The 24,015-nt window shown below is 40.3% G+C and overlaps 1 protein-coding gene across 3 annotated transcripts in view; it reads left to right on the top strand.

Moving 5' to 3' along the window:
* catspere (catsper channel auxiliary subunit epsilon) overlaps window positions 1–24,015 on the top strand; it is a 162,149-nt gene that overhangs the window by 9,309 nt on the left and 128,825 nt on the right. For 2 of the 3 annotated variants that reach the window (XM_062974774.1, XM_062974770.1), the window contains exons 1-3: window positions 15,192–15,313; window positions 19,704–19,752; window positions 23,386–23,459. In XM_062974774.1, the coding sequence (XP_062830844.1) occupies window positions 15,198–15,313; window positions 19,704–19,752; window positions 23,386–23,459 (239 nt within the window). In that variant the 5' untranslated portion in view covers window positions 15,192–15,197. Of the gene's footprint in view, window positions 1–15,191; window positions 15,314–19,703; window positions 19,753–23,385; window positions 23,460–24,015 lie in introns of those variants that run through there. The other variant, XM_062974766.1, reaches the window with a different exon arrangement.

Genomic DNA, 24,015 nt, shown 5'->3' with positions numbered 1-24,015 from the left:
AGCGGGCAACAGCGACCGTAGCTTTAAACAACTCTTCCTCCGTACATGAGGCAGGGCATTGTGGGCAAGCATACATCTGCGGAGTTGTTTTTTCTGTTCCACAGTCACACAAGGTCGAGGATTCCTCCAGGCAGTGCCACCTTGCCAAGTTGATCTGCCCACTCCGCTTCTGAGTCTGTTTAAGGACTTCCAAGTTGCCCATTCTTGGTTTGCCCCTGGAGGAAGACCCTCATGGGGGGCCATCCAGTTAGAATTGCCAGGTTTAGCTGCCCAGAGAGACACCCTTGCTGCTGCTGGAGGAACATCAAGAGGAGTGGCGGTTCTCATGAAGCCCTTCCTTGATTTGAGTCTGGTGGGAGGCGGCTGATAGTCATGTAGTGGGTGGCTTTCACAATGTTCAACCTTATTTCTCTCACAGATAGCAGCAACTTCCCCTTGCACGTCGGGGGGAGGGGGGGAGAATGCCAGCTAACTTGTAGAGTTTATCAACAGGTGTAGGTTTAAGGCATCCTGTGATTATTCTGTATGTTTTGTTCAGTGCTATGTCCACCTGCTTTGCATGGGCAGACTTGTGCCAGACAGGACAGGTGTACTCAGCAGTTGAGTAAGACAAGGCCAGGGCTGATGTTCTTATTAATTGTGGGTCTGCACCCCATGCACTGCCAGTAAGTTTCCGCAGGATGTTGTTGCGTGCAGCTACTTTGTGCTTGGTGTTCATGCAGTGTTTCCTATATGTTAGTGTTAGATCTAAGGTGACACCAAGATATTTAGGATGGAAACAGTGTTCGAGCTCTTGGCCTTCCCAAGTAACTTTCAGTTTCCTGTTGGCTTCACGGTTACGTAGGTGGGAAGCACACACTTGTGTTTTGGCAGGGTTGGGCTTCAGGTGGTTTTCTTTATAGTAGCTAGAGAGATTTTTCAAGGCATTAGTGAGTTGGCTTTCAACTGTTTCAAAATCTTTTGCTTGTGTTGTTAGGCCAAGGTCATCAGCATATAAAAAACTCTGTGAGTGGTGGTTGTGGCTGATCGTTCGTGAAGATGTTACATAAGGTCAGTGCAAGAACGCTGCCTTGGGGTAAACCATTCTTTTGCCTCCATCTACTTTTCTGGCCTTGAAACTCCACATAGAAGCTGCGGTTTTCCAGCAGGGTCTGGACAGTTTTTAGTAAAGTCAAAATCCCGGGTGATATGGTAGACTTTATGCAGCATTTTTCTTTGTTGCACCGTGTCATAGGCTGCCGTAAGGTCCACAAAAACTGTTCCCGTAATGCAGCCTTTCTCATAGCCTTCCTCGATATGCTCAGTCAGATGAAGAATTTGACCTGTACAGTATTTCCCTGGTCTGAAACCTGCTTGTTGTGCAATAAGTTTGGGTTTGATAACAGGTCCTAATTGATTTAATAGCATCCTCTCATATACTTTATATAGATGACATAAGAGAGAGATTGGTCAGTAGCTCCTGGCATTGGAGCCATCTTTATTGGGTTTTAAAATGGCATGATCTTAGTTTTCCTCCATACTCTGGGAATCTGTTTGTGTGCCAAGCATTGATTGTAGAATTTCAAAAGCCAGTTTTCAGCTTTGGGCCCCAAGTGTTTGATTTGCTCCATCATTAAGTCAAATAGGCCAGATGCAAGAAGTTTACACAGCTATCTGGCTCTTTAATTTATTTAGCCCAATAGCCTTCCTGATCCATTACAGGGCACTTAGAAGCCACGAAATCATTGTTTTCTGGCTGTCTCACCACCATTGTCCAAACCAGACCTCTCTTTTACTAATGTTGATGTTTTATCCACATTAGTAATTAGCGGGGGAGATGATTGCCTGATCAAACTAGTAGAACTGAAGAGATTCCTTGTAATTATATTCTAAACTAGCTTGGGGACCTGGTGGTGCCCGGGTTATTAGAAGAATGCATTGTTTGTTTTGGGATGTTAGGTAATATCAATGAAGTTTGGTGCAGATCCATCATTGGCTGGGTTCAGTGCTGTCTGGATAAGAATGAACTACAACTCCCAGATTCCCAGGGCAATCACTCCCAACCCTGCCAGTATTCGCAGTTGACCATGTTGGGTTCATTTGCCAAGTTTAGTCCAGATCCGTTGTCGGCTGGGTTCAGGGCTCTCTGGATAAGGGTGAACTACAACTCCCAGATCCAAGGTCAATCACCCCCAAACCAGGCCTATATGCACATTTGGCCATATTGGGACTGTGTGACAAGTTTGGTCCAGATCTGACGTCAGCTGGGTTCTGTGCTTTCTGGATGCAGATGATCTATAACTCCCAAAATCAAGGTCCAAACAAATCACCCGCTCTCTCGCTTCTTTTCAAGCAGCCAGAATCGGCCAGGGCTTCGTGGCTGCTTCTCCTCGGAGGCTACACCGCTTTCCTCCGAGGAGAAGCAGCCACGAAGCCCTGGCTGATTCTGGCTGCTTGAAAAGAAGTGAGAGAGCGAGTGATTTGTTTGCTCCTCCCTCCTGCATTCATTCTTCAGCTGGCTGAGCTTCTGGACGCGGCGGGAAACTGCAGAGGGAAGAAAGTTTGTAAACTCATTAATAGTTCTGAAAAGGGCCTAATTTTGAATGGGTACTATGTTTAAAGGTACTACTGAAGTATGGCTTTTAACTGCATATAATAATATTTTATCCTATACTTCGTTAATTTTTAATTCCAAAAGTCACATATTTTCTGGATAGCCCTCGTATATAGTTCCCCTCGATGGATTGTCACCTTGTCGTGGTGAGGGGGCTTGCATGTTCCAAAGAACCTGCGGGCACAACCACTGGAGTCATGCACTCCCAGGAGGGGCCACAGGGGAGGATCCAGACCAAGTACAATCCGAAGACCCGAAGACCTCAACGGCAGAGCAGGCGGAGGATAACATGGTACATATTACAATGGCTGTGAAGGCGGAAGAAGGCTGCAACAGACTGAGAAGCCACTGTTGTCGTGTTAATCACACCACTGCTGCGACCTCAATCTGTGAAGACTGTGTGTTGACCGGCCGTGTACCGACCTCCACAAATTAAAAAAAATCACGCACAGGTGTCTTCCAAGAAAAATAAAAACAATCCAACAAAAGTCCCATGGCGATCAGCGAGTGGCGACAGGGGCGACAGACTGTGAAATCTGGAAGCCCCTAGTCACAGACTGGCACATGGGCGGTGGATATGGACTCAGTCGTTCTACCTCAAGGTCCGAGGCAGTTGAGTAGTCCAGCAGCTGTATCCATGACTGAGCAGCCCTTTTTAGGATCCGCTCTGCTCACTGCTCATGGGGAAGGGGCTAGAAAAGGTGCCCTAAACATAGTCTGCCTCTCTTATCCCTGACTGGACTGCCACATCCAGAGGGGTCACCACTCTGTGGCTAAAAAAGAGAAATGGACTTTGGAACATGGAACGTACGGACACTGTTGGATAACGCTGACAGCGAACGCAGGACTGCTATCATTGCAAGGGAGCTGGGATGCTTTAACATTGACATAGCAGCGCTTCAGGAGACCCAGAGAGCAGGAGAGGGACAGCTAAAGGAAGAAAACTACACCTTTTTCTGGAAGGGACTGCCTGAAGAAGAGCGAAGAATACACAGAGTTAGCTTTGCTATCAGAAATGACCTGGTGGTGCACCTGACTGAAGCATCCATTGGCATTAACGAACAACCCTCAACCCTCCGAATTAACCTTGCCAAAAACCAACAGGCAACCATCATATGTGCCTATGCACCAACACTAGATGCTGATGAAGACATCAAGGAAAATTTTTTATTGTCAGCTGGACACCATCCTATCAGAGATACCTAAGGAGGACAAAATCGTCCTCCTGGGGGATTTTAATGCAAGAGTCGGACGGGACTCCGACCCGTGGCCAGGGATCAGGAAAAGACGGGGTCGGAAACAGCAACTCGAATGGCATCTTGCTTCTCTCAGAGAACACAACCTTGTCATCACCAACACGCTCTTCTACCTGAAAAACAAGCTCAAGACATCATAGAAGCATACCCGGTCAAAGCATTGGCACCTCTTGAACTATGTAATTACACATACCAGAGACCGCCGCGATGTGCTTCTCACAAGAGCCATGACAGGTGCCGATGACTGCTGGACAGACCACAGGTTAATCCGATTCACTATGGCTATCAAGATCGCCCCCAAACACAGACTCCAAGGAAGAAAAATAAGGCGCAAAATGAACACCCAAGCCCTTCAGGAGCCCTCCAAACGAGCCCTTCGCCAAACAACACTCAAGGATCATCTACCCACAGAATACCCTGAAAATGTTGAGAAACATTGGAACAAACTGAAGACCTCCATCATCACAGCTTCGAAGAAACTATTGGATACCAAACAAAGAAATATCAAGACTGGTTTTACGATAACGACAAAGAGATCCAACAGCTAATTGATAACAAAAGGAAAGCCTTCCAAACATGGCAGAGAGACACCAACTGTGCTGCTAAGAAAAGGATCTATGCCAGTGCAAAAGCTGAGGTCCAAAGAAGCACCAGAGAACTCAAGAAAATCTGATGGACAAAAAGGCTCAAGAAATCCAACACTTTGCAGACACCCATGATGCTCAGGGATTTTTCAAAGCCACAAAGATCATCTACAGACCAAGAAACGATGGCATACAGCCTCTACACTCATCAGATGGAACCAAAATTCTGAAGGACAAAACATCAATTGCACTACATTGGAAAGAGCACTACCAGAACCAGCTGAATCGCAGCTTCAATGTGGCCGAAGAGACCCTCTCACAAATCCCACAACAACAAACCAGGAACGAGCTTGCAGCACTGCCTAGTTTGGAAGAAATCAGCAATGCCATCAGCCAACAAAAAAACAACAAAGCCAGCGGACCTGATGGGATTCCTGCTGAAATCTTCAAAGCGGGTGGACCTGAGCTGATACAACAACTCCACCAGCTCATTGAAAAGGTGTGGGTGACCGAGAAAATCCCAGCAGACTTCAAGGATGCCACCATCATCACCCTTTTCAAGAAAAGGGATAGAACAGACTGCGGAAACTATCGCGATATCTCCCTTCTAACCTCCGCTGGGAAAATCCTCGCAAGAATCCTTGCAAACCGCCTTCTTCCTGTCTCAGAATACACCCTCCCAGAATCCCAGAATGGCTTCCGCCTCTCCAGAGGAACAGTGGACATGATCTTCACTGCATGACAGTTCCAAGAAAAATGCAGGGAACAAAACCAACCTCTGTACATGGCATTCATTGACCTTGCAAATGCATTTGACACAGTGAATCCAAGTGCTGTCTGGACCATCCTCCAAAAAATCGGGTGCCCTGACAAATTTGTGAACATCCTGCGGCTCTTCCATGATGACATGATGGCAACAGTCTTGGACAGCAATGGCTCCCAAAGTGACCCATTTAAGATGGAATCAGGTGTCAAGCAGGGATGTGTCATTGCCCCTACCTTATTTTCCATCTTCTTCGCTATGATACTTCATCTTGTTGATGGGAAGCTTCCCACCGGAGTGGAAATCATCTATCGGACAGATGGCAAGCTTTTTAACCTCAGCAGACTGAAAGCCAAAACCAAAGTCACCACAACATTTATTATAGAACTCCAATATGCTGATCAACATTAGGCAGATATCAACACTCCTGGGCTTCAGGAAAGCTTAAAAACGTGGTTGTGTACGCAAGTATTTAATGAATGAGAACACCTATGTCACACGGTCTGGACTAAAAATTTACGTATGAGGATTTTAGATGAATGGATTTTAACCTGGATATGTTTTTAAATTTTGTATTATGTGTTTTACTATGTTATGATATTATTTATATGAACTGTTGTTTTAATGTATTGTGTCAAGCATTGAATTTTTGCCTCTTTTGTAAGCCGCCTTCAGTCCCCTTGGGTGAGAAAGGTGGGGTAGAAATGATGCAAATAAATAAATAAATAAATAAATGTGCATTGAGAAGAAGACGTACAAGCCACTCTAAAGACCTTTGCAGAAACATACAAGAAGCTCGGCCTCTCATTTAACATCGAGAAAACCAAACTGCTCTTCCAACAGGCACCAGCTAATCCCTCTGCAATGCCAGGAATACAGCTTCATGGTATAATGTTAGAAGATGTTGACCATTTCCGCTACCTTGGCAGCCACCTCTCCACAAAAGTCAACATTGACACTGAAATACAACACCGCCTGAGCTCTGCAAGCGCAGCATTTTTCCGAATGAAGCAGAGAGTGTTTGATGATCAAGACATCCGTAGAGATACCATGTTTCCCCGAAAATAAGACAGTGTCTTATATTAATTTTTGCTCCCAAATACGCGCTAGGTCTTATTTTCAGGGGATGTCTTATTTTTCCATGAAGAAGAATTCACATTTATTGTTGAACAAAAAAATGAACATTTATTATATACTGTACAGTAGTTGTCATCACAAACCAGCATAACCAGACAAATTGTGAATCCTATCAAGAATTTCTTGTTACTACCAATATTTCCATGTACAACACTCTATAGTACGTACATTTACCGATCCTGCATGCTCTGGTGTTCTGTTCAGCGGGCATGCTTCCAAACAAAAACTTTGCTATGTCTTACTTTCGGGGGAGGCCTTATATTTAGCAATTCAGCAAAACCTCTACTAGGTCTTATTTTCTGCGGATGTCTTATTTTAGGGGAAACAGGGTACCAAGATGCTTGTTTATTAAGTCACTAGCTGTGCCCGGCCACGCGTTGCTGTGGCCAAGTATGGTGGTATGGGAAATAAAGTATTGAGGAATTGGTGGTAGTTAAGGTAAAGGGTAAAGGTGTGGAGTCCAGATAATCCAGTTAAAGCAGATAATATAAGATTATAAATGGGTGATATAGCTGTGTGGAAGGACCTTGAGTCTACACTGCCATCTAATCTAGTGCAAATTAGATAATCTGTGGAAGAGGCCTGAGGCCTAAGTCTGCCTGTCCCCTGGGTGAGCGAGTTGCTAGGAGACCAAGTGGGCAGAGCTTAGCCTTCTAACTGACAGCAATTGGATAAAAACAATTATTCATCTCCCTCTAATTAGGACTCTATTTTTCTTTTCTTTTTATTGTATCAACCTAGAAGCGTGGATGATGGGTTGTGTTGTCAATTATCGAGGTTGTGGAGTGTTTAGTTTGTTTTGGCGGTCGCCAGGATTCCATCACTCTTTTATATATATAGACTAGCTGTGCCCAGCCACGCGTTGCTGTGGCGAAGTCTGGTGGTATGGGAAATAAAGTATTGAGGAATTGGTGGTAGTTAAGGTACAAGGTGAAGGTTTTCTCCTGACGTTAAGTCCAGTCATGTCTGACTCTGGGGTTTGGTGCTCATCTCCATTTCTAAGCCGAAGAGCCGGCGTTGTCCGCAGACTCCTCCAAGGTCATGTGAGATGACTACATGGAGCGTCGTTACCTTCCCGCCAGAGCAGTACCTATTGATGCACTCACATTTGCATGTTTTTGAACTTCTGGATTGGCAGAAGCTGGGGCTAACAGTGGGGGCTCTCTCCGCTCCCCCAATTCAAACCTGTGGCCTTTCGGTCCAGAAGTTCAGCAGCTCAGCGCTTTAACACGCTGCGCCATCAGGGGATATTATTTCCTAAAGGTTGTGAATATACAATATTTCTGATTGGTTTTTTTTTGTTTGTTGGAGGCAAGTATGAATGCTGCAATTAGGAAAAATGATTAGGATGTAATGGCCTTGCAGCTTTAAAGCCTGGCTGTTTCCTCCCTGAGTGAATTTTTTGTTGGGAGGTGTTAGCTCGCCCTGATTGTTTCCTGTCTGGAATTCCCTTGTTTTCAGAGTGGTGTTGTTTGCGATATTTTATGTGCTTCTACTGTCTGTGGCCCTGAGAAAACAGAGGATGTGCCAGACTTTGATGATGGGAATACTTTGTTGGGAGGTGTTAGCTGGCCCTGATTGTTTCCTGTCTGGAATTCCCTTGTTTTCAGAGTGGTGTTGTTTGCGATATTTTATGTGCTTCTACTGTCTGTGGCCCTGAGAAAACAGGATTTGCCAGACTTTGATGATGGGAATACTTTGTTGGGAGGTGTTGGCTGGCCCCGATTGTTTCCTGTGTGGAATTCCCCTGTTTATTTACTGTCCTGGTTTTAGAGATTATATTGTTCTGCATTATTCTATCCCAGTAATTATTTCATATTAAAGAAGAATCTCACTTATCCAACATTCGCTTATACAATGTTCTGGATTATCCAACGCAGTCTGCCTTTTCATAATCAATGTTTTTGTAGTCAGTGTTTTAAATTCATTGTGATATTTTAGTGGTAAATTTGTAAATACAGTACAGTAGAGTCTCATTTATCGAACATAAACGGGCCGGCAGAACGTTGGATAAGCGAATATGTTGGATAATGAGGAATTAAGGATAACCCTATTAAACATCAAATTAAGTTATGATTTTACAAAGTAAGCACCAAAACATCATGTTAGACAACAAATTTGGCAGAAAAAGTAGTTCAGTACACAATAATGCTATATAGTAATTACTGTATTTATGAATTTAACACCAAAATATCACGATATATTGAAAGCATTGACTACAAAAATGCGTTGGATAATCCAGAACGTTGGATAAGTGAGTGTTGGATAAGTGAGACTCTACTGTAAATACTACATAGCATTACTGCGCATGGAACTACTTTTTCTGTCAAATTTGTTGTATAATATGATGTTTTGGTGCTTAATTTGTATAACGATTACCTAATTTGATGTTTAATTGGCTTTTCCTGAATCCCTTCTTATTATCCAACATATTCACTTATCCTGCCGGCCTGTTTACGTTGGATAAGTGAGACTCTACTGTATATTGATAATCTTAAATTATCTGCTTAGAACTGGATTATATGAGGCCCCTTCCTCACAGCTGTATAAAATGCACACTGAAGTGGATTATATGGCAGTGTGGAGTCAAGATAATCCAGTGATAATCAAGATAGTCAAGATAATCCAGAGATAATATAAGATTATAAATGGGTTATATAGCTGTGTGGAAGGGCCTTGAGTCTGCACTGCCATATAATCCAGTGCAAATTAGATAATCTGTGGAAGAAGTCTAAGTGAGGCCTAAATCTGCCTGTCCCCTAACTGAAACCTGGCTGTCCCTTGGTTGCTAGGCAACCAAATGGGCAGAGATTAGCCCTCTAAACTGGCAGCCATTGGATAAAAAAAAATTATTGCTCTCCCTCTAATTAGGACTTTATTTTTCTTTTCTTTTTGTTGTATCAACCTTGAGACGTGGATGATGGGTTGTGTTGTCAAATTTTGAGGTTGGGGGGCCTGTACTTTTGTTGTTTTGTGAATTGCCGTGATGCCATCACTCTTTTATATATATAGATTGTCCTCCCAACCCTGTTATATGCCTGCGAAACATGGACGATCTACAGACGATCTGGAGCGTTTCCATCCGCGTTGCCTCAGAAAAATCCTGCAAATCTCTTGGGAAGACAGGCGGACAAATGTCAGCATGCTTCAGGAAGCAAAGACCACCAACATCGAAGCAATGCTCTTTCGCCATCAACTCCACTGGACTGGCCATGTTGTCCGAATTCCCAATCACCATCTCCCAAAGCAGTTACTCTACTCTGAACTCAAGAAGGGGAAACATAATGTTGGTGGGCAGGAAAAGAGATTTAAAGATGGGCTTAAAGCCAACCTTAAAAACTGTGGCATAGACACTGAGAACTGGGAAGCCCTGGCCCTTGAGTGCTCTAATTGGAGGTCAGCTGTGACCAGCAGTGCTGCGGAGTCGAAGAGGCACAAATGGAGGGCTTAAGAGAGAAACGTGCCAAGAGGAAGGCCCGTCAAGCCAATCCTGACCAGAACCGCCTTCCACCTGGAAACCAATGTCCTCACTGAGGTAGAACATGCAGATCAAGAATAGGTCTCTTCAGCCACCTAAGAACCCACCTTCAAGACCCCACAACTGGAAGACCATCATCCTCGAACTACGAGGGATCGCCTAAGTATAAGTATATATGTCAGTGTTGGCTCAAGATAATCCAGTTCAAAGCAGATACTGTGGATTATCTGACTTGGCATTCTGGGTTATATAACTGTGTGGAAGGACCTTGAATCTACACTGCCATATAATCCAGTTCAAATGTGAACTGTATTTTATAGGCAGTGCGGAAGAGGCCTAACTGAACCCTGGCTGTCCGATCTTGTAGAATTAAAACTCACAGGGTCCCATTAGCATTAAGCCAGGGCAGTTAAAAATGGTTTCAAAGTGGGTTAATCCTATAGTGTAGATGCAGATAGAGAAGGCTGGAAACCTTGCGAAATTACAACTCCCTGGATTCAATTAGCATTGAGCCTGGACAGTTAAAGTGGTATCAAACTGGATTAATCCCATAGTGTCGATGCACATAGAGAAGGCTGGAGTCCTTATAAAACTACAACTCCCATGAGTCCCATTAGCATTGAGCCTGGACAGTTAAAGTGGTATCAAAGTGGGTTAATCCCATAGTGTAGATCAGGCCTGGGACAACTTGGTCCCTCCCTCCAGGTGTTTTGGACTCCAACTCCAAAAGGAAAGGCCCAAGTTGGCCCAGGCCTGGTGTAGATCTCCCTGAAGCCACTTCTGCATTGTCATGTAATGCTAGGCTGCACATTTTAAACAGAAGCTTTAAACAGAATGCATACAATATATAGAAATAATAACATTGCAACATAATAATACTAATATATTATATATACAGTGTTCCCTCACTTATCACAGGGGTTATGTCGAGACACAGAGGCCTTAAAGAGCCACACACGCTTTAGTCCAACAAAAGGTTTATTATAAAGCAACAAAATACATTCAGAGACATTGAACTTCAGTGTCTCTAGCCAAAACTCAAGGGTTTGCCCAAACTGGGCTTCAAAAAGCAACTGGAAAATAACCCGGATTAAACAGAAAGAAAATCCGGATTAAACAGAGAAAACACCCAGATTTAAACTCAGTTCAAAATAAACAGCAAGCAAACAGCGCTGTAACAAAGAGGTCCACTAGACAGCCCTGTACCCAAAGAGTCAGTTGCAAATAGGCATTGCCAAAGCCAGCCGAAGTCCCAGAGTCACCGTGAAAGGAGTCCAAACAAAGCATCGTTTCCCAGGGGGTCAAACAGAGCCGTTGTCGAATCAGTCCAAGAGTCCAGGAAGGGAGAAAGCCACGCTCACGATAAGCCAGTCCAAACATCGTCACTAAAGTGGTAAGACAGAGCCGTAATTGGGGTAATCTAAGGGTCCAGGAAAGGAGAGAGCCACACTCACGATAAGCCAGTCCAAACGTCATCACCAAGGTGGTCAAGCAGAGCCGTTGTCGAATCAGTCCAAGAGTCCAGGAAGGGAGAAAGCCACACTCACGATAAGCCAGTCTAAACGTCGAGAATTCTCAGGAAGCAGAACTCCAAGCTGCAGAACCCGAACCCAAAACCCAACACAAGAACAGGCAGCGACAGAATGCACACAATACGAAACTGACACTTTGCCTTCTGCAAAGACTCCCCATTTTAGAGCCTACTTTTAACTTACACATCATTATCCAATGATGAGCTGGCCTCCACCCCATCATCATCTCTAGCAGCTATCCTTGTCTCCACACCCGAACCCCTGTTTCCACCTCTCCAGTTCCTCCATCTCCTGTCAAGATTTAGGTTTCCCCATGTCTCGGATGTTTGCCAATCCTCATGTCCCGAAAACCCCACAAACGTATCGCTAGAAGTTGGCTCTGCACATATATTCCTAATCTCTTGTACCTTAGTCCAATCCATTGTGTTCTCCCCATCCTCATCACTCTCAGACCCATCATCCCCAGAGAAACCCATAAATGATTCATCATCTGTGGGAGTAGTAAATATATCCCGGAGCTTCTTCCTCTCCCATTCTTCATCCGATTCCTGCTCCTGAGTAACCCTTTTTGTGCCTCTATTCCCATCCATCATATTTCCTTCCATGCTCATCGACTCCCCGCCACTTGAAAACCCTTCGAATGTGTCTTCATCAGTAGGTGCCATAAGTATATCCCAGATTCGTTCCCTTTGCTGTTCCTCATCTGACACCTGCTCATGATTACCCCTTCTTCCCCTACTGGTACTGCTACTACTACTTGCAACATTACTTCCTGACTCAACTACAACAAGTTAGGTTCCAGGACCACCCGCAATAAGTGAAATCTGCGAAGTAGGGACACTATATTTATTTTAATATTTATACATTATTTTAGTAATTACACTATTTTAAGTCTTTATCTTTTTTAACATTTTATTTATAATTATTACAATACATAAAAAGAAAAAAGGGAAGGAGGCAGATGTAATCCAAACATTAAGAAGAAAGAAAGAAAGAAAAAACCCTGTCCCCAGAATCCTCCCTTCTCTCTGTGTTACCTTCCAGCTCCCCTGCTCAGCAATTTACTTCTTAACTTTTCAATTTTTCCAAACCAATTTACTTAAAACCTGAGAGTGTCTGCTCTTATGTAACCATTCCCTCTATGTATCCAGATTCCTTTTTTCCTTTAAATATTTACTTAGTTTACTCCAGTACATTTTTCTCCTCGTTTGAGATTTTTGTGAAATTATCTGCGTTAGTATGTCCATATTTTGTATGTCCATCAATTTCAATGTCCATTGCTCTAATGACGGTATTTCCGGTGTCTTCCAAAGTTTTGCTATCACCATTCTGGCTGCGCTTATCATATATATAAAGAGCTTTTCGGTGTTTTAATCCATTTAAAAGTCTGTTAAACCTAATAGAAAGTACTCCGGTTTTAGCATGATTTTTTTTTCTAGTATGTTCTCCATCTCCTTATGTATTATTCTCCAAAACCTTTTAATCTTCTTACACCTCCACCACATGTGAAAAAAGTCCCCCTTTTCTTTCCTGCATTTCCAACATTCTTCCCCATTCTTTCCCTTATTGAATTTTGCCAATTTTACCGGTGTGATGTACCACCTGAAAAAAAAATTGTACCAGCTTTCCTTTAAGGCAGTTGAATATGTATATTTTAATCTCTTTTGCCAACATCTTTCCCACTCCTCCAAGTTTATAGTGTGCCCAACCTCCTTCGCCCATGTGATCATATTGTCTTTTACAGTCTTCTTCTGTTTCCCAGATCAATAGCTGTTGATATAACATTTTAATTACTTTTGTCTCTAGTTTTAAAACTTTGTCCCAAGTTGTATCATTTCTCTCAAACCCTGTTTGACTGTCCATTTTAAAACATTCCGTGATCTGCCAGTAATTTAACCAAGTCATAGATGGTTCTATCTGTTTGACTTCCTCATATGATTTTAAGTCTATTCCATGGTTATCTATCTTTACTAATTGATTATACGTCAGCTGTGAGGTCTCAGGGACCCTCGAGTCATGACCCCGTAGCTATTATGGATCAGACTAAAGAAGATATGGGGTTCGTGCCGACTCAGCAAGATTCAGTTCCCTTCCAGATGTCCCCTGTTGACAGTTTTAGCCCACAGTTAATTACAAAAGCCCTTGAAACACAGCCTGGTTCTCCAGAGAGCGCTCCTTTTGATAGGAAATTGTTTTGGGAAACATCCCGCTCTGAGAAGGAGAGTAAAAGAAAAAGCGCCAGATTAGCGGAGAGAGCAAACGCTAATTAAACTGGTTCCCTTGAGAGTTTCCAGGGAGGCTTGCATTTGGCAAGTTGTTTGTCCTCAGTCCGCTTTCCCTTGGGAAAAAGTGTTCAGGCACCTGGTTGAGGGGAGACTTGAAGTCCCATAAAAGTTCTGCGCACAGACTGGCCTTTGCGGTGTCAACGTGTCAGTTGAGGAAATCACATTGTCTCTAGTGTCTGCGGCGCGCTACTCTCAAGTAGACCGGGTGTTGCGTCTTGTCTCCCTGCCAAGTCTGGACTGCGATTCAGTTCCACCACGACTAACTTGCCTTGCCTTGTCAACCTAGCCTCGAACATTGATCCTGGTGCTCCTGGAAGACCTTGCTCTTTTCCCCACTCAAACTGCTTGGAAGTTTGAGTGTGTTTCGATATTTGGATTTAAAACTTTGAACTCTAATATTGGACATCTAACTTCACATTACTGGACTATATTTGACCTTTCCTAAAAAGACTGTTGCTGGACTATATACTTTGCTTATTTTTGTTTGACTCTTTTAATTCTTTAATAAAGATATTACCCTGTTTCCCCGAAAATAAGACAGGGTCTTATATTAATTTTTGCTCCCAAAGATGCACTAGGTCTTATTTTCAGGGGATGTCTTATTTTTCCATGAAGAAGAGCTCACATTTATTGTTGAACAACAAAATGAACATTTATTATATACTGTAAAGTAGTTGTCATCACAAACCAGCATAACCAGATAAACTATGAATCCTATCAAGAATTTCTTGTTACTACCATTATTTACATGTACAACAATCTATGGTACCTCTTGCAGTTTAGGTTTCACAAGGTTTCCATGCTGATTTCTCTCTATTCTAGTTTCAATGTAGTCATGAATGATGAATATACTATAATAATAATATGATAATATAATAATAAAATAATGATATACAATATATTAATGAGATAATATAATAATAGGATATAATAATAACGGAATATGATAATAATATGGTATTAATAGGATAATATAATAATGGGATATAATAACAGAATAGCATAATAATATAATAATAATAGGATAATATAATAGAATAATAGAATAATAGAATGGAATAGAATGATATAAAATATATTAATAGGATAATATAAAATGGAATATAATAATAATAACAGAATATGCTAATAATAATAAAATAATATGATAATATAATAGAATAATAGTATAGAATATAATGATATAAAATATATTAATAGGATAATATAAAATGGTATATAATAATAACAGAATAATAATATAATAATATGAAAATATAATAGAATAATAATATAATGATATAATAATAGAAAAATATAATATAATGATATAAAATATATTAATAGGATAATATAATAATGGGATATAATAATAGTAACAGAATATGATGATAATAATATGGTAATAGAATAATAGTATAACATAATAAGTTACATGGCATAGGATAGGAATAAGGATGAGAGGAGAATCCCTATGCGTCCTGTACCTTTAAGAAGGAGCAGGACGAGTGGAAAGCCCTCTTCCTTCCCTCCCACCCTCCCTTGCCCTGGCTCCAGGAGCCAATCAGAAGCCTTGGGGGCGAAGGGAGCATGGCCAGGAGGACGGAGCCTTGTCTCCGAAGGAAGAAACGGCAGCCCAGCAGCAGCCACGGAGGCTGGGGGACAGGCAAGGCAAGGACAGCAAGCACTTTCTCTCCTTCCCTCCGGTGTGTATGAGTGCTGCTTCTGCCTGCAGCCATGCTTCCCAATGGAACTCTGCTGCAGCCTTAGTTGCTAGGTCTTACTTTCAGGGGAGGCCTTATATTTGGCAATCCCCCCAAAACCCCTACTAGGTCTTATTCTTTGGGGAGGTCTTATTTTAGAGGAAACACGGTAGATTGTTTATTGGCCTCCGTGTCTGGTTCCCAGTGCTCACGCAGCTTAGAGTCGTCACAGTAGCCATCCTTCCCTGGGGATCTCTCTCATGTGTTCTGATTCCAGGGGAGAGAGCCATAATGGGACCTTCATATAAAATCTGTGTTTATATTTCTCCCACATTTTTAATAATGCTTCTCTCACATAATGGTTATTGAAGTTTCTTTCTTTATAACTTTTCCTCTTCCAAAGATAGGCATGCCATCCCTTATTCAGATCCTGACCTTCTAATACCAGTAACCTGGTCTTCCGCAAAGTGGCCCATTCCTTCACCCAATCCAGAGTTGCTGCGTCATAATACAGCTGGAGGTCAGGAACTCCCAACCCCCCTCTCCTGATGTCATCTTTCATAATTCATATATTGAGACTTTATCCTTGCGCGCTTCCTGCCCCAAATAAACTTACTGATGTCTCTCTGCCATTCATTCAATATTTTCTTGTTTTTCAGAATAGGTAGATTTTGAAATAGGAATAGCGCCTCAGCTAAAACCTTCATTTTTATTACCGCAATTTTTCCTAATAGAGAAAATTGTAATGATCCCCATATTTCCATTTTCTTTTTCATGTCTCTCCATTTTTTGTCGTAATTATTTTTTTGCAATTGAACATTGCTTGCTGTTAATTCAATCCCTAGGTATTTGACTTTTTTTTACTATCTTTATCCCTGTTTTGTTTTGTAATTCTTCCTTCTGTGTTTGTGACATGTTCTTCGTCAATATTTTGGTTTTCTCTCTATTTATCTTTAACCCAGCTATTTCCCCAAAATTCTCAATTGTCTCCAACCACAACTTGGTTTGATTCATTGGCTCTTCAATTATGCATACAATGTCGTCCGCATATGCACATATCTTAAAATTATTGTTTTTAGTTCTCAGTCCTCTCAAATCTTTGTTTTTCCTAATTACTTCCAATAAAATTTCTAATGTTAAGATGAATAGTAAAGGGGAGAGGGGGCACCCCTGTCTTGTCCCTTTATTTCTATTGGTTCCGATAATTGCCCATTTATTATGATTTTAGCTTTTTGTTGTGAATAGATCTTTCTTACTGCATTTTTAAAGTAATACCCTATATCCATTTCAGAAAGAATCTCGAACATACAAAACCAATTGACACTGTCAAATGCCTTCTCGGCATCCAAAAATAAAAAGGCTATTTTCTTTTGCTTGTTTTTTTCATAATACTCAATTGCATTCAATATAATTCTTATGTTTTCCTTTTGTTGTCTTCCGGGTAGAAAACCACATTGGTCTTCATGAACTCTTTCAGCCAGTACATTTTTCAACCTTTCTACCAGAATACTGGTAAAGATTTTATAATCTACATTTAATAACTAGATTGGTCTGTAGTTCGAAACTTTATTTCTGTGTTATTTTTTGGTAATACTACTATGTTGGCATTCTCCCATGTTTGTGGTACATTTCCCCCCTCTAAGATTCTATTCATTACCTTTTGTAGTGGTGTATTTAAAATGTCCTGAAATGTTTTATAATATATTGATGTCAGACCATCCAGCCCTGGGGCTTTATTGTTGGGTAATCTTTTGATTGTCCTCTCAATTTCTTCAATAGATTTTTTTTATTTAACCTTTCTCATTGCTTTTCTGTGATTTTCTTAATATCTTGTTTTCCTAGGTATTGTGTAACCTTTTCCTTCGGAATGTTATCTTCTGTGTATAGTTTGCTGTAGTATTTAATAAATTGTTTCTCTATCTCCTTCCATCCTAGATATGTGTTGTTTTCATCTTGTATTTTATTAATACAATGCAGCTGTTTTCTTTTATTTATCTTCCACGTCAACCACCTTCCTATTTTATTCGCATTTTCAAAATTTTGTTGTTTTACGTATATCATTTTCTTCCCTATCTCTTCCATCTGTTGATTATCTACCTGTCTCTTCAGAGCATCCAATTTAAATGTCTCTTTATCCTTTGGGTCATTCTTTAATTTGTTTTCTAATCTAGCTACTGCTTCCTCCAATTCCTTCTCTTTTACTCGTTTGTCTCTGTTTTTCCTTATATTATGTTGAATAAACTGTCCTCTCATGTACGCTTTACTTGCGTCCCATATTGTAGCTATGTTGGTATCCTCCTCCCTGTTTAATTGAAAATATTCGGCCAGTATCCCTCTTTATCTTTTTTGCTCTATCGAATCTTTTAACAGCATTTCGTTTAGCCTCCATCTGAATTCCTTCTTTGTATTCCTTTTATCTTCTATTAAAACTTCCATGGGTGCGTCATCCGAGTGCAACTTTGGTAAGATCTTAATGGAGGTTACCAGGGATGTTATAATTTTAGTCCCCCAGATCATATCGATCCGAGACCAGGTCAAATGTCTATGAGAAAGAAACGTATAATCTTTCTCCCGGCTGTTTCTGTGCCTCCAAATATCCTGTAATCCTAAATCCTCCTTCAATTGCATAAATCTTAACGGTAGCTTTCTGCACCCCGCCTTTTTGGAATTCCCCTTCGGATTTGATTTATCTAAGTATTTATCAACCAATCGTGTGTTGATAAATCGCCTCATTCTCCTCTTGTTGCTGCTTGGGCTCCTTTTCTCTCTCTTTGGCTTCTCCTTCCTCCCTTCCTTAGGCTGTAAGTTGTAATTTTTTATGATTTATAATAGTCTTTTAGAGTTTATTGAAAAACCGCAAAACAGCGAATCCGTGAAAAGTGAACCGCGAAGTAGTGAGGCAACACTGTAATACAAGTCTCATGAGATCCCCTCAGGGAAGTCCCTGACCTTCATTGACGTTGGTTTTCCAAGGGTGGGGGCTCCTCCACGCATGTGCACAGTACAGTTTTCCTTTTTTGGGATTTTGAGTGACTTCCAGTTTGAGATATATATATATATATATATATATATATATATATATATATATAGATAGATAGTATTACTGTCTAAACATAGCGGGGATGACCATGTCTTTTGTGGCCAAGTTTCGTGGGTTTGGGGAGTTTAGTTTTGCTGTTTCCTTTAAGTTAGAAATGGTCAGAACATTTATATATATATATATAGAAGATGAAGAGAGAGGGGGAGAGAAAGCAAGAGAGGGAGGGAGGCTGGAATGAGTACAGTATTAAAAAAAATGATGCTTCTGCCTCTTTGCTTTGTGCTTCCTTGCCACAAGTTTGTGCTTCTACCATTTTAAAGCTGATCTTTTTTTTAATGGTTCCATGTGAATGTGCAGATTTTGCCTTGCTGTTACTCCGTTCAGCACACATTTCTTTGCCACAACTCTGTGCTTCTACCGCTTTAAATTTGATATTTCTTTTTTATTGTTCCATGCTAATTTACATTTATACATTATTTGTTATATATAAAGTATCTTTTCTTAGTTAAAAATATGTAACCAGAAAAAATGAGGGTCAGCATTTTAATGGAAAATTCACTTTGAGATTAGAGTGTTTTGAATTAAGAGCTCAGGCGCGGAACAAATTAAACTCTTAGTCAAGATATCACTGTATGGTACTTTTATGCCAAAATTATATACTGGCGGTCCCTGAGTTACAAACATCCGACTTACAAACAACCCATAGTTAAGAATGGGGTGAGACAACAGGAAGTAAGAGGAATCTACCCCTTGGAAGGGAAATTCACTCCTAAAAGAGTTAGCATGGGGAAAGGAAGTCTCCACTGAAGCTTTATCACCAATCCTTGTTTCCACAACAAGCCCAATTTTTCAAAATCCAGTTGTCACAGGGACAGAAAGTGAGATGAAATCTTCTGAACAGAGGCACAGACAGCAAAACAAACACCACAGGGTTACTAACCCTTCCCTATATACATTTGGCTGGAGTTACACAAATTCAACTTAAGAACAAACCTACAGAACCTATCTTTTTTGAAATTTGGGGACTGCATGTATAACAAAATTCTTAAAGTAATAGAATGATTTTCAATATTTTAAGAAAGTTTAATATTGCATTTTCCCCTAATTTTCTTCTCTACTTTCCCAAACAGCAGGAAAAAACCATACCCCCATGGCTTCATCATTGTTAGAAGTTCTACATTTCTAGCTGGAAACCTGGGCTAATTTGCTTCTCCTTCTGTTTTTCCTCTAATATCTAGAAATCTAGTAATGGATTTTAGCATTATATGTACCGACTCAAGGATGGGTGAAAGTATACACATATAGTGGAAGAGAAAATTAATGCTTTTGTTTTGTTTGTTTTTTTACTTCCAGATATGCAACAAACACAGGAGATTATTTAATATTTTCTACAAGAACTACAGTAAGTGTTGACAGGCAAAATTATACTTATAAAAAAAATCTGCAATTTAAACTATTTTCACTGGGTTTTTTTGTGCTGGTCTAGTTATCTGAATGTTATGCAGTAACTTGATATATATCAGCACTGAACTGAGTGTAATCCCTGGCCACTGCTTTTGTGCCCTCCCTAAAGTGCCACAAGGCCTCAGCTTTTTAAATCTTCAGGTTTTTTTTACTATTAATTTTTATTGATAGAAAAGAAAAAACAATAATGCAACTGTAATAAAGTATACAACGTTACACATTTTAAAACACTGTACTAATCTATTTTCTAAACTAATTCAAAAACTTTACACATGACAACACAAAAACATAAACACAAAAAATAAAACAAGGCAACAGGGACATACACACATGTAACAACTACACTGCAACAAGACTAAGAAACATAAAGACTATTCTAAAGACCTCTCAGTCCCCGTCTGCTGTTTTTTATTCTATTTAGTCCACTCCATTTAAAAAATATTGTATAGTCACACTTCTACATTTAATAACATACTGCAAGCTCATATGTCTCTTAACTAATGAAACACATACATTCTCAAAATTGTTGGAATATATATTTTACTACATCCCAAATTTCTCTTAGAATAGATAAATATTCCTTCTCTATCAGCCTAATCAATTTGTACATCTCAGTTCACAAATCTTAGCAGTTGTCAAAAACTCTAGTTTATAATCTTCCTGAACAGATCTGTATCAAGAAGCAGTCCAACCAGAAGGTCCTTCTTTTCTTCACTTCCTTTTCAATGTACAGGCAGTACTCAAGCTACAAACATCCTGTTGGAAATGACAACCTTTATCAAGCCTCCTCTAGCAATTTGGCTCTGATCTTGTTGCTTACTGTTTCCTGTATATAAGTTCTGGCGTGCAGCTTCCTTTACTCTATGGTTTTTGAGAAATTATAAAAGGGGCTGCAGACCACATGCTTTCTCTCTCGCTCCTTTTGACTGTGTGACCTGTTGATAGCTGTTTTACTACAAGAGAGATGCCCTGGTCAGCTGGCACAGGGAACCATCTCAAAGATATTTGAAACTGGAATAATAAGTTTTAGCACCTGATTATGCTGAACATATGAAAATTATGAGTAAACCAAATACGTTATTTCCATCAAAGTCTAATTCATTTTTGTCTCTTGAATACATCATGATATAAAACAAGTTGTTTTAGGGGAGAGTATTTTTTGAGCACTGAAAAGCACTTCTAAAGCTCTGTTTTTATGCACTGGCAAGTCTCTGTTTTCCTGACAGATCGGAGATTGTAGGTTATTCAGTCTAACAACTGAAACCACTGCCTAATAATAATATAGCTTTATTTATATTCCGCCCTATCTCCCCAGAGGGACTCAGGGTGAATTCCAACATACAAAAAGGCAAACAATGCCTCAGTAAAAGTACCGGCATACAACAAGTACCGACATAATAATCCAGAATAACCCTATATGTGAAAACAAGATTAGAAACTAATATCTACAAATTAAATAAGACGTAATCAATCAAAAATTATATAGTGACATAACACCTGAACATAAAACATCCACATTGATTTACAGGAGCCACCTCAAGTTCACAGTTATATGAGTTGCTTGTGTGGCCAGTGATGATACAGTAACTGGACTAACATGGACTAACAGAGCCCAAATACAATAATAGTTCTCAACCAGAGGTTCGGTAGTGGTCTCTCATTATCTAATCCTCCTCCTGTCCATATGCTAGTGAGCAAAAATAAGTCTTCAGTTGTTTTTTGAAGGAGAGGAGGCATAATTATATTTGGTTGTATACTACAGGAGGAGATTTTGCTCTAAAGAGTTTTTTGGCTCTTCCCTAAAAGGTTATGTTCTCTAACACATCTGACTAACAAACAACTCATATGATTACTAGATCCATTTCAGTCTGGTTTTAGGCCTGGTTATGGGACAGGGACAGCTTTGGTCACCTTGAGGGATGACCTACACAGTGAACTGCACAGGGAGAGTGTGTCCCTGTTGGTTCTCCTGAACCTTGCAGCAACTTTCAATACTATTGACCATGGTATCCTTCTGAGTCGCTTTCTGGGATGGGAATTAGAGGTACTGTTCTTCAGTGCCTCTGTTCGTTCCTTGAGGGATATTCTCAGAAAGTATTGCTGGGGGACTTCTGTTTGACTCCTTGGATACTGGCATGTGGGGTCCTTCAGGACTCTGTGTCCCCCCCCCCCCCCCCCCCATGCTGTTAAATATTTACATGAAACCACTGGGAGAGGTCATCCAGAGTTTTGGAGTGCAGTGTCATCTATATGCAGGCAAGCTATCAGATGTGGATACTGGATCTTCATGAAATACCTCTACTTCTTCCTTGCCGCCACTGGACCAAGATATGTCAGAATCATTGATAATCCACAGGTAGTTAGTTCTCCCCCAGAAACTTATTAGGGAAGGACTGCAGTCCTCCATCTTTGCCTGGTCTCAAATCTGCAATTTTCAAAGTTTTTACTCACAGAACTTTACATGCAGAACTTTCATAGATATGTGAAACATGCAAAATATATCCATCCCATTCCTATAATCTCTAATTACTTTTTCTGTAACTCACAAAATTGTATTTGTTAATTTATATCCTGTATTTTCCCCAAAATAGGATTCAAGGCCTCTCTTCTGAGAGGGGCTGCAGAAGAAAAAATATATTTAGAAATTTAGGCTTGCTGTGTGGAAATAAACACATAGGGAAGTGAGGGGAAAGAAATGGGCCATTGGCCCCTACAAACTTGCCCACCTATTTAGCACGTTGATGACATAGTTGGAATTATTTTAACAATCCTGGCTTAACTGATAGCTGGTTCACTTTAAAATTATTTTTTATATCTGTGGAAGGTCCAGGGAGGGAGAAAGAGCTCTTGTCTGTTGGAGGCAAGGGTGAATGCCTCCAACAGACAAGAGTTCTTTCTCTCTCCTTGAATCTTCCACAGATATATAAACCCCTCTTGCTTAGTTTCTAGTATACCTCACAACCTCTAAGGATGCCTGTCATAGATGTGGGCAAAACGTCAGGAGAGAAAGCCTCTAGAACATAGCCATACAGCCCAGAAAACTCACAGCAACCCAGTGATTCTGGCCATGAAAGCCTTCGACAACATGAAGTACAAGTTCTTTACATATAATGCTATGCTTGCTTCATTTTTATTTAGTTTAAGTATTCTTAATATAATGCAGTTAAATTGCATTGAACTGCATTATTTGAGTCTATGCTATATGGCAGTGTAGCTGGGGCCTTTGTCTTTCTGGATCGTGGCCTTCAAGAATAAGAAGCAATGAAATTAAAACCTGTGTTTCTTCAATTTCCTACCACTGGCAGAATTTATTTTTCCTTCATTCAAAAGATCAATGTATTAAGAGATGAATTTGATAACTAAAACACTTTTAATATGCAAAAGGTTTTGCCGGTATTTTTTCTATGCACACTTCCCTCTGAAAAAAACACACTGAACTGAATAGGATTTTCTTGAGGGTGGATAAGTATAGGTTTACATTGTTAGAATCATAATTTTTAATATAAATTATGTCTCTTATTTTATACCTACATTTATCACGTCTTTGTTTTTCTTTTTCTTTTTTATCTAGATATACTTGGAATTTGAAGGAACCACATTTAGGGAATGGAATATTCCTCCATTATGTACCGTTGGTGATAAAACGTAAGGATTGCAAATTAGGTAAAAGCACATACAGGCTTTCCCCACATTTGATGCCCCACTTTTCAACAACCAGCTCTTTTGACCATTATAAATTACTACCCAATAATGTATAGTTGACATGTCATCCACTTTTTTGACTATTTGTCAACTTAATTGGTTTGTTTTACAATAATTTAAAGATCTGAAAGAGCTGGGAATGCTCAGGATTCCTTATCCCTCTATTAGTTTACTGCAAGCCTGAAGTGGTCACGGGCAGTAACTTCAAATTTTGTAAAAGGGCAATGGTGCTAGCAACCCTGTGTTGGTAATACTGATGTGTTACTATAGGATAGCAGTGGGAAAAATATTTGGAAAACAGACTCATGCAGTAAGGCTATTTGAATACTTATTTTCAGTTGTTAAGAATTCAGGATTGCAGTATTATTGCACTACAACAGCAAACCATTTGAAACAAACAGAAAAAAACTGACAAGAGTTTCAAGAACAGAGACCACAGTAACACACCTTTCTCTTAGAAAGTCTTGTCCTCCCCGTCCAAACACAAGAAATAGTCATA

Source organism: Anolis carolinensis, chromosome 1, assembly GCF_035594765.1.
Source record: "Anolis carolinensis isolate JA03-04 chromosome 1, rAnoCar3.1.pri, whole genome shotgun sequence".
NCBI lineage: Eukaryota > Metazoa > Chordata > Lepidosauria > Squamata > Dactyloidae > Anolis > Anolis carolinensis.
Note: the sequence above shows the minus strand (reverse complement) of the source record. Positions and strands in the feature narration are given on the sequence as shown.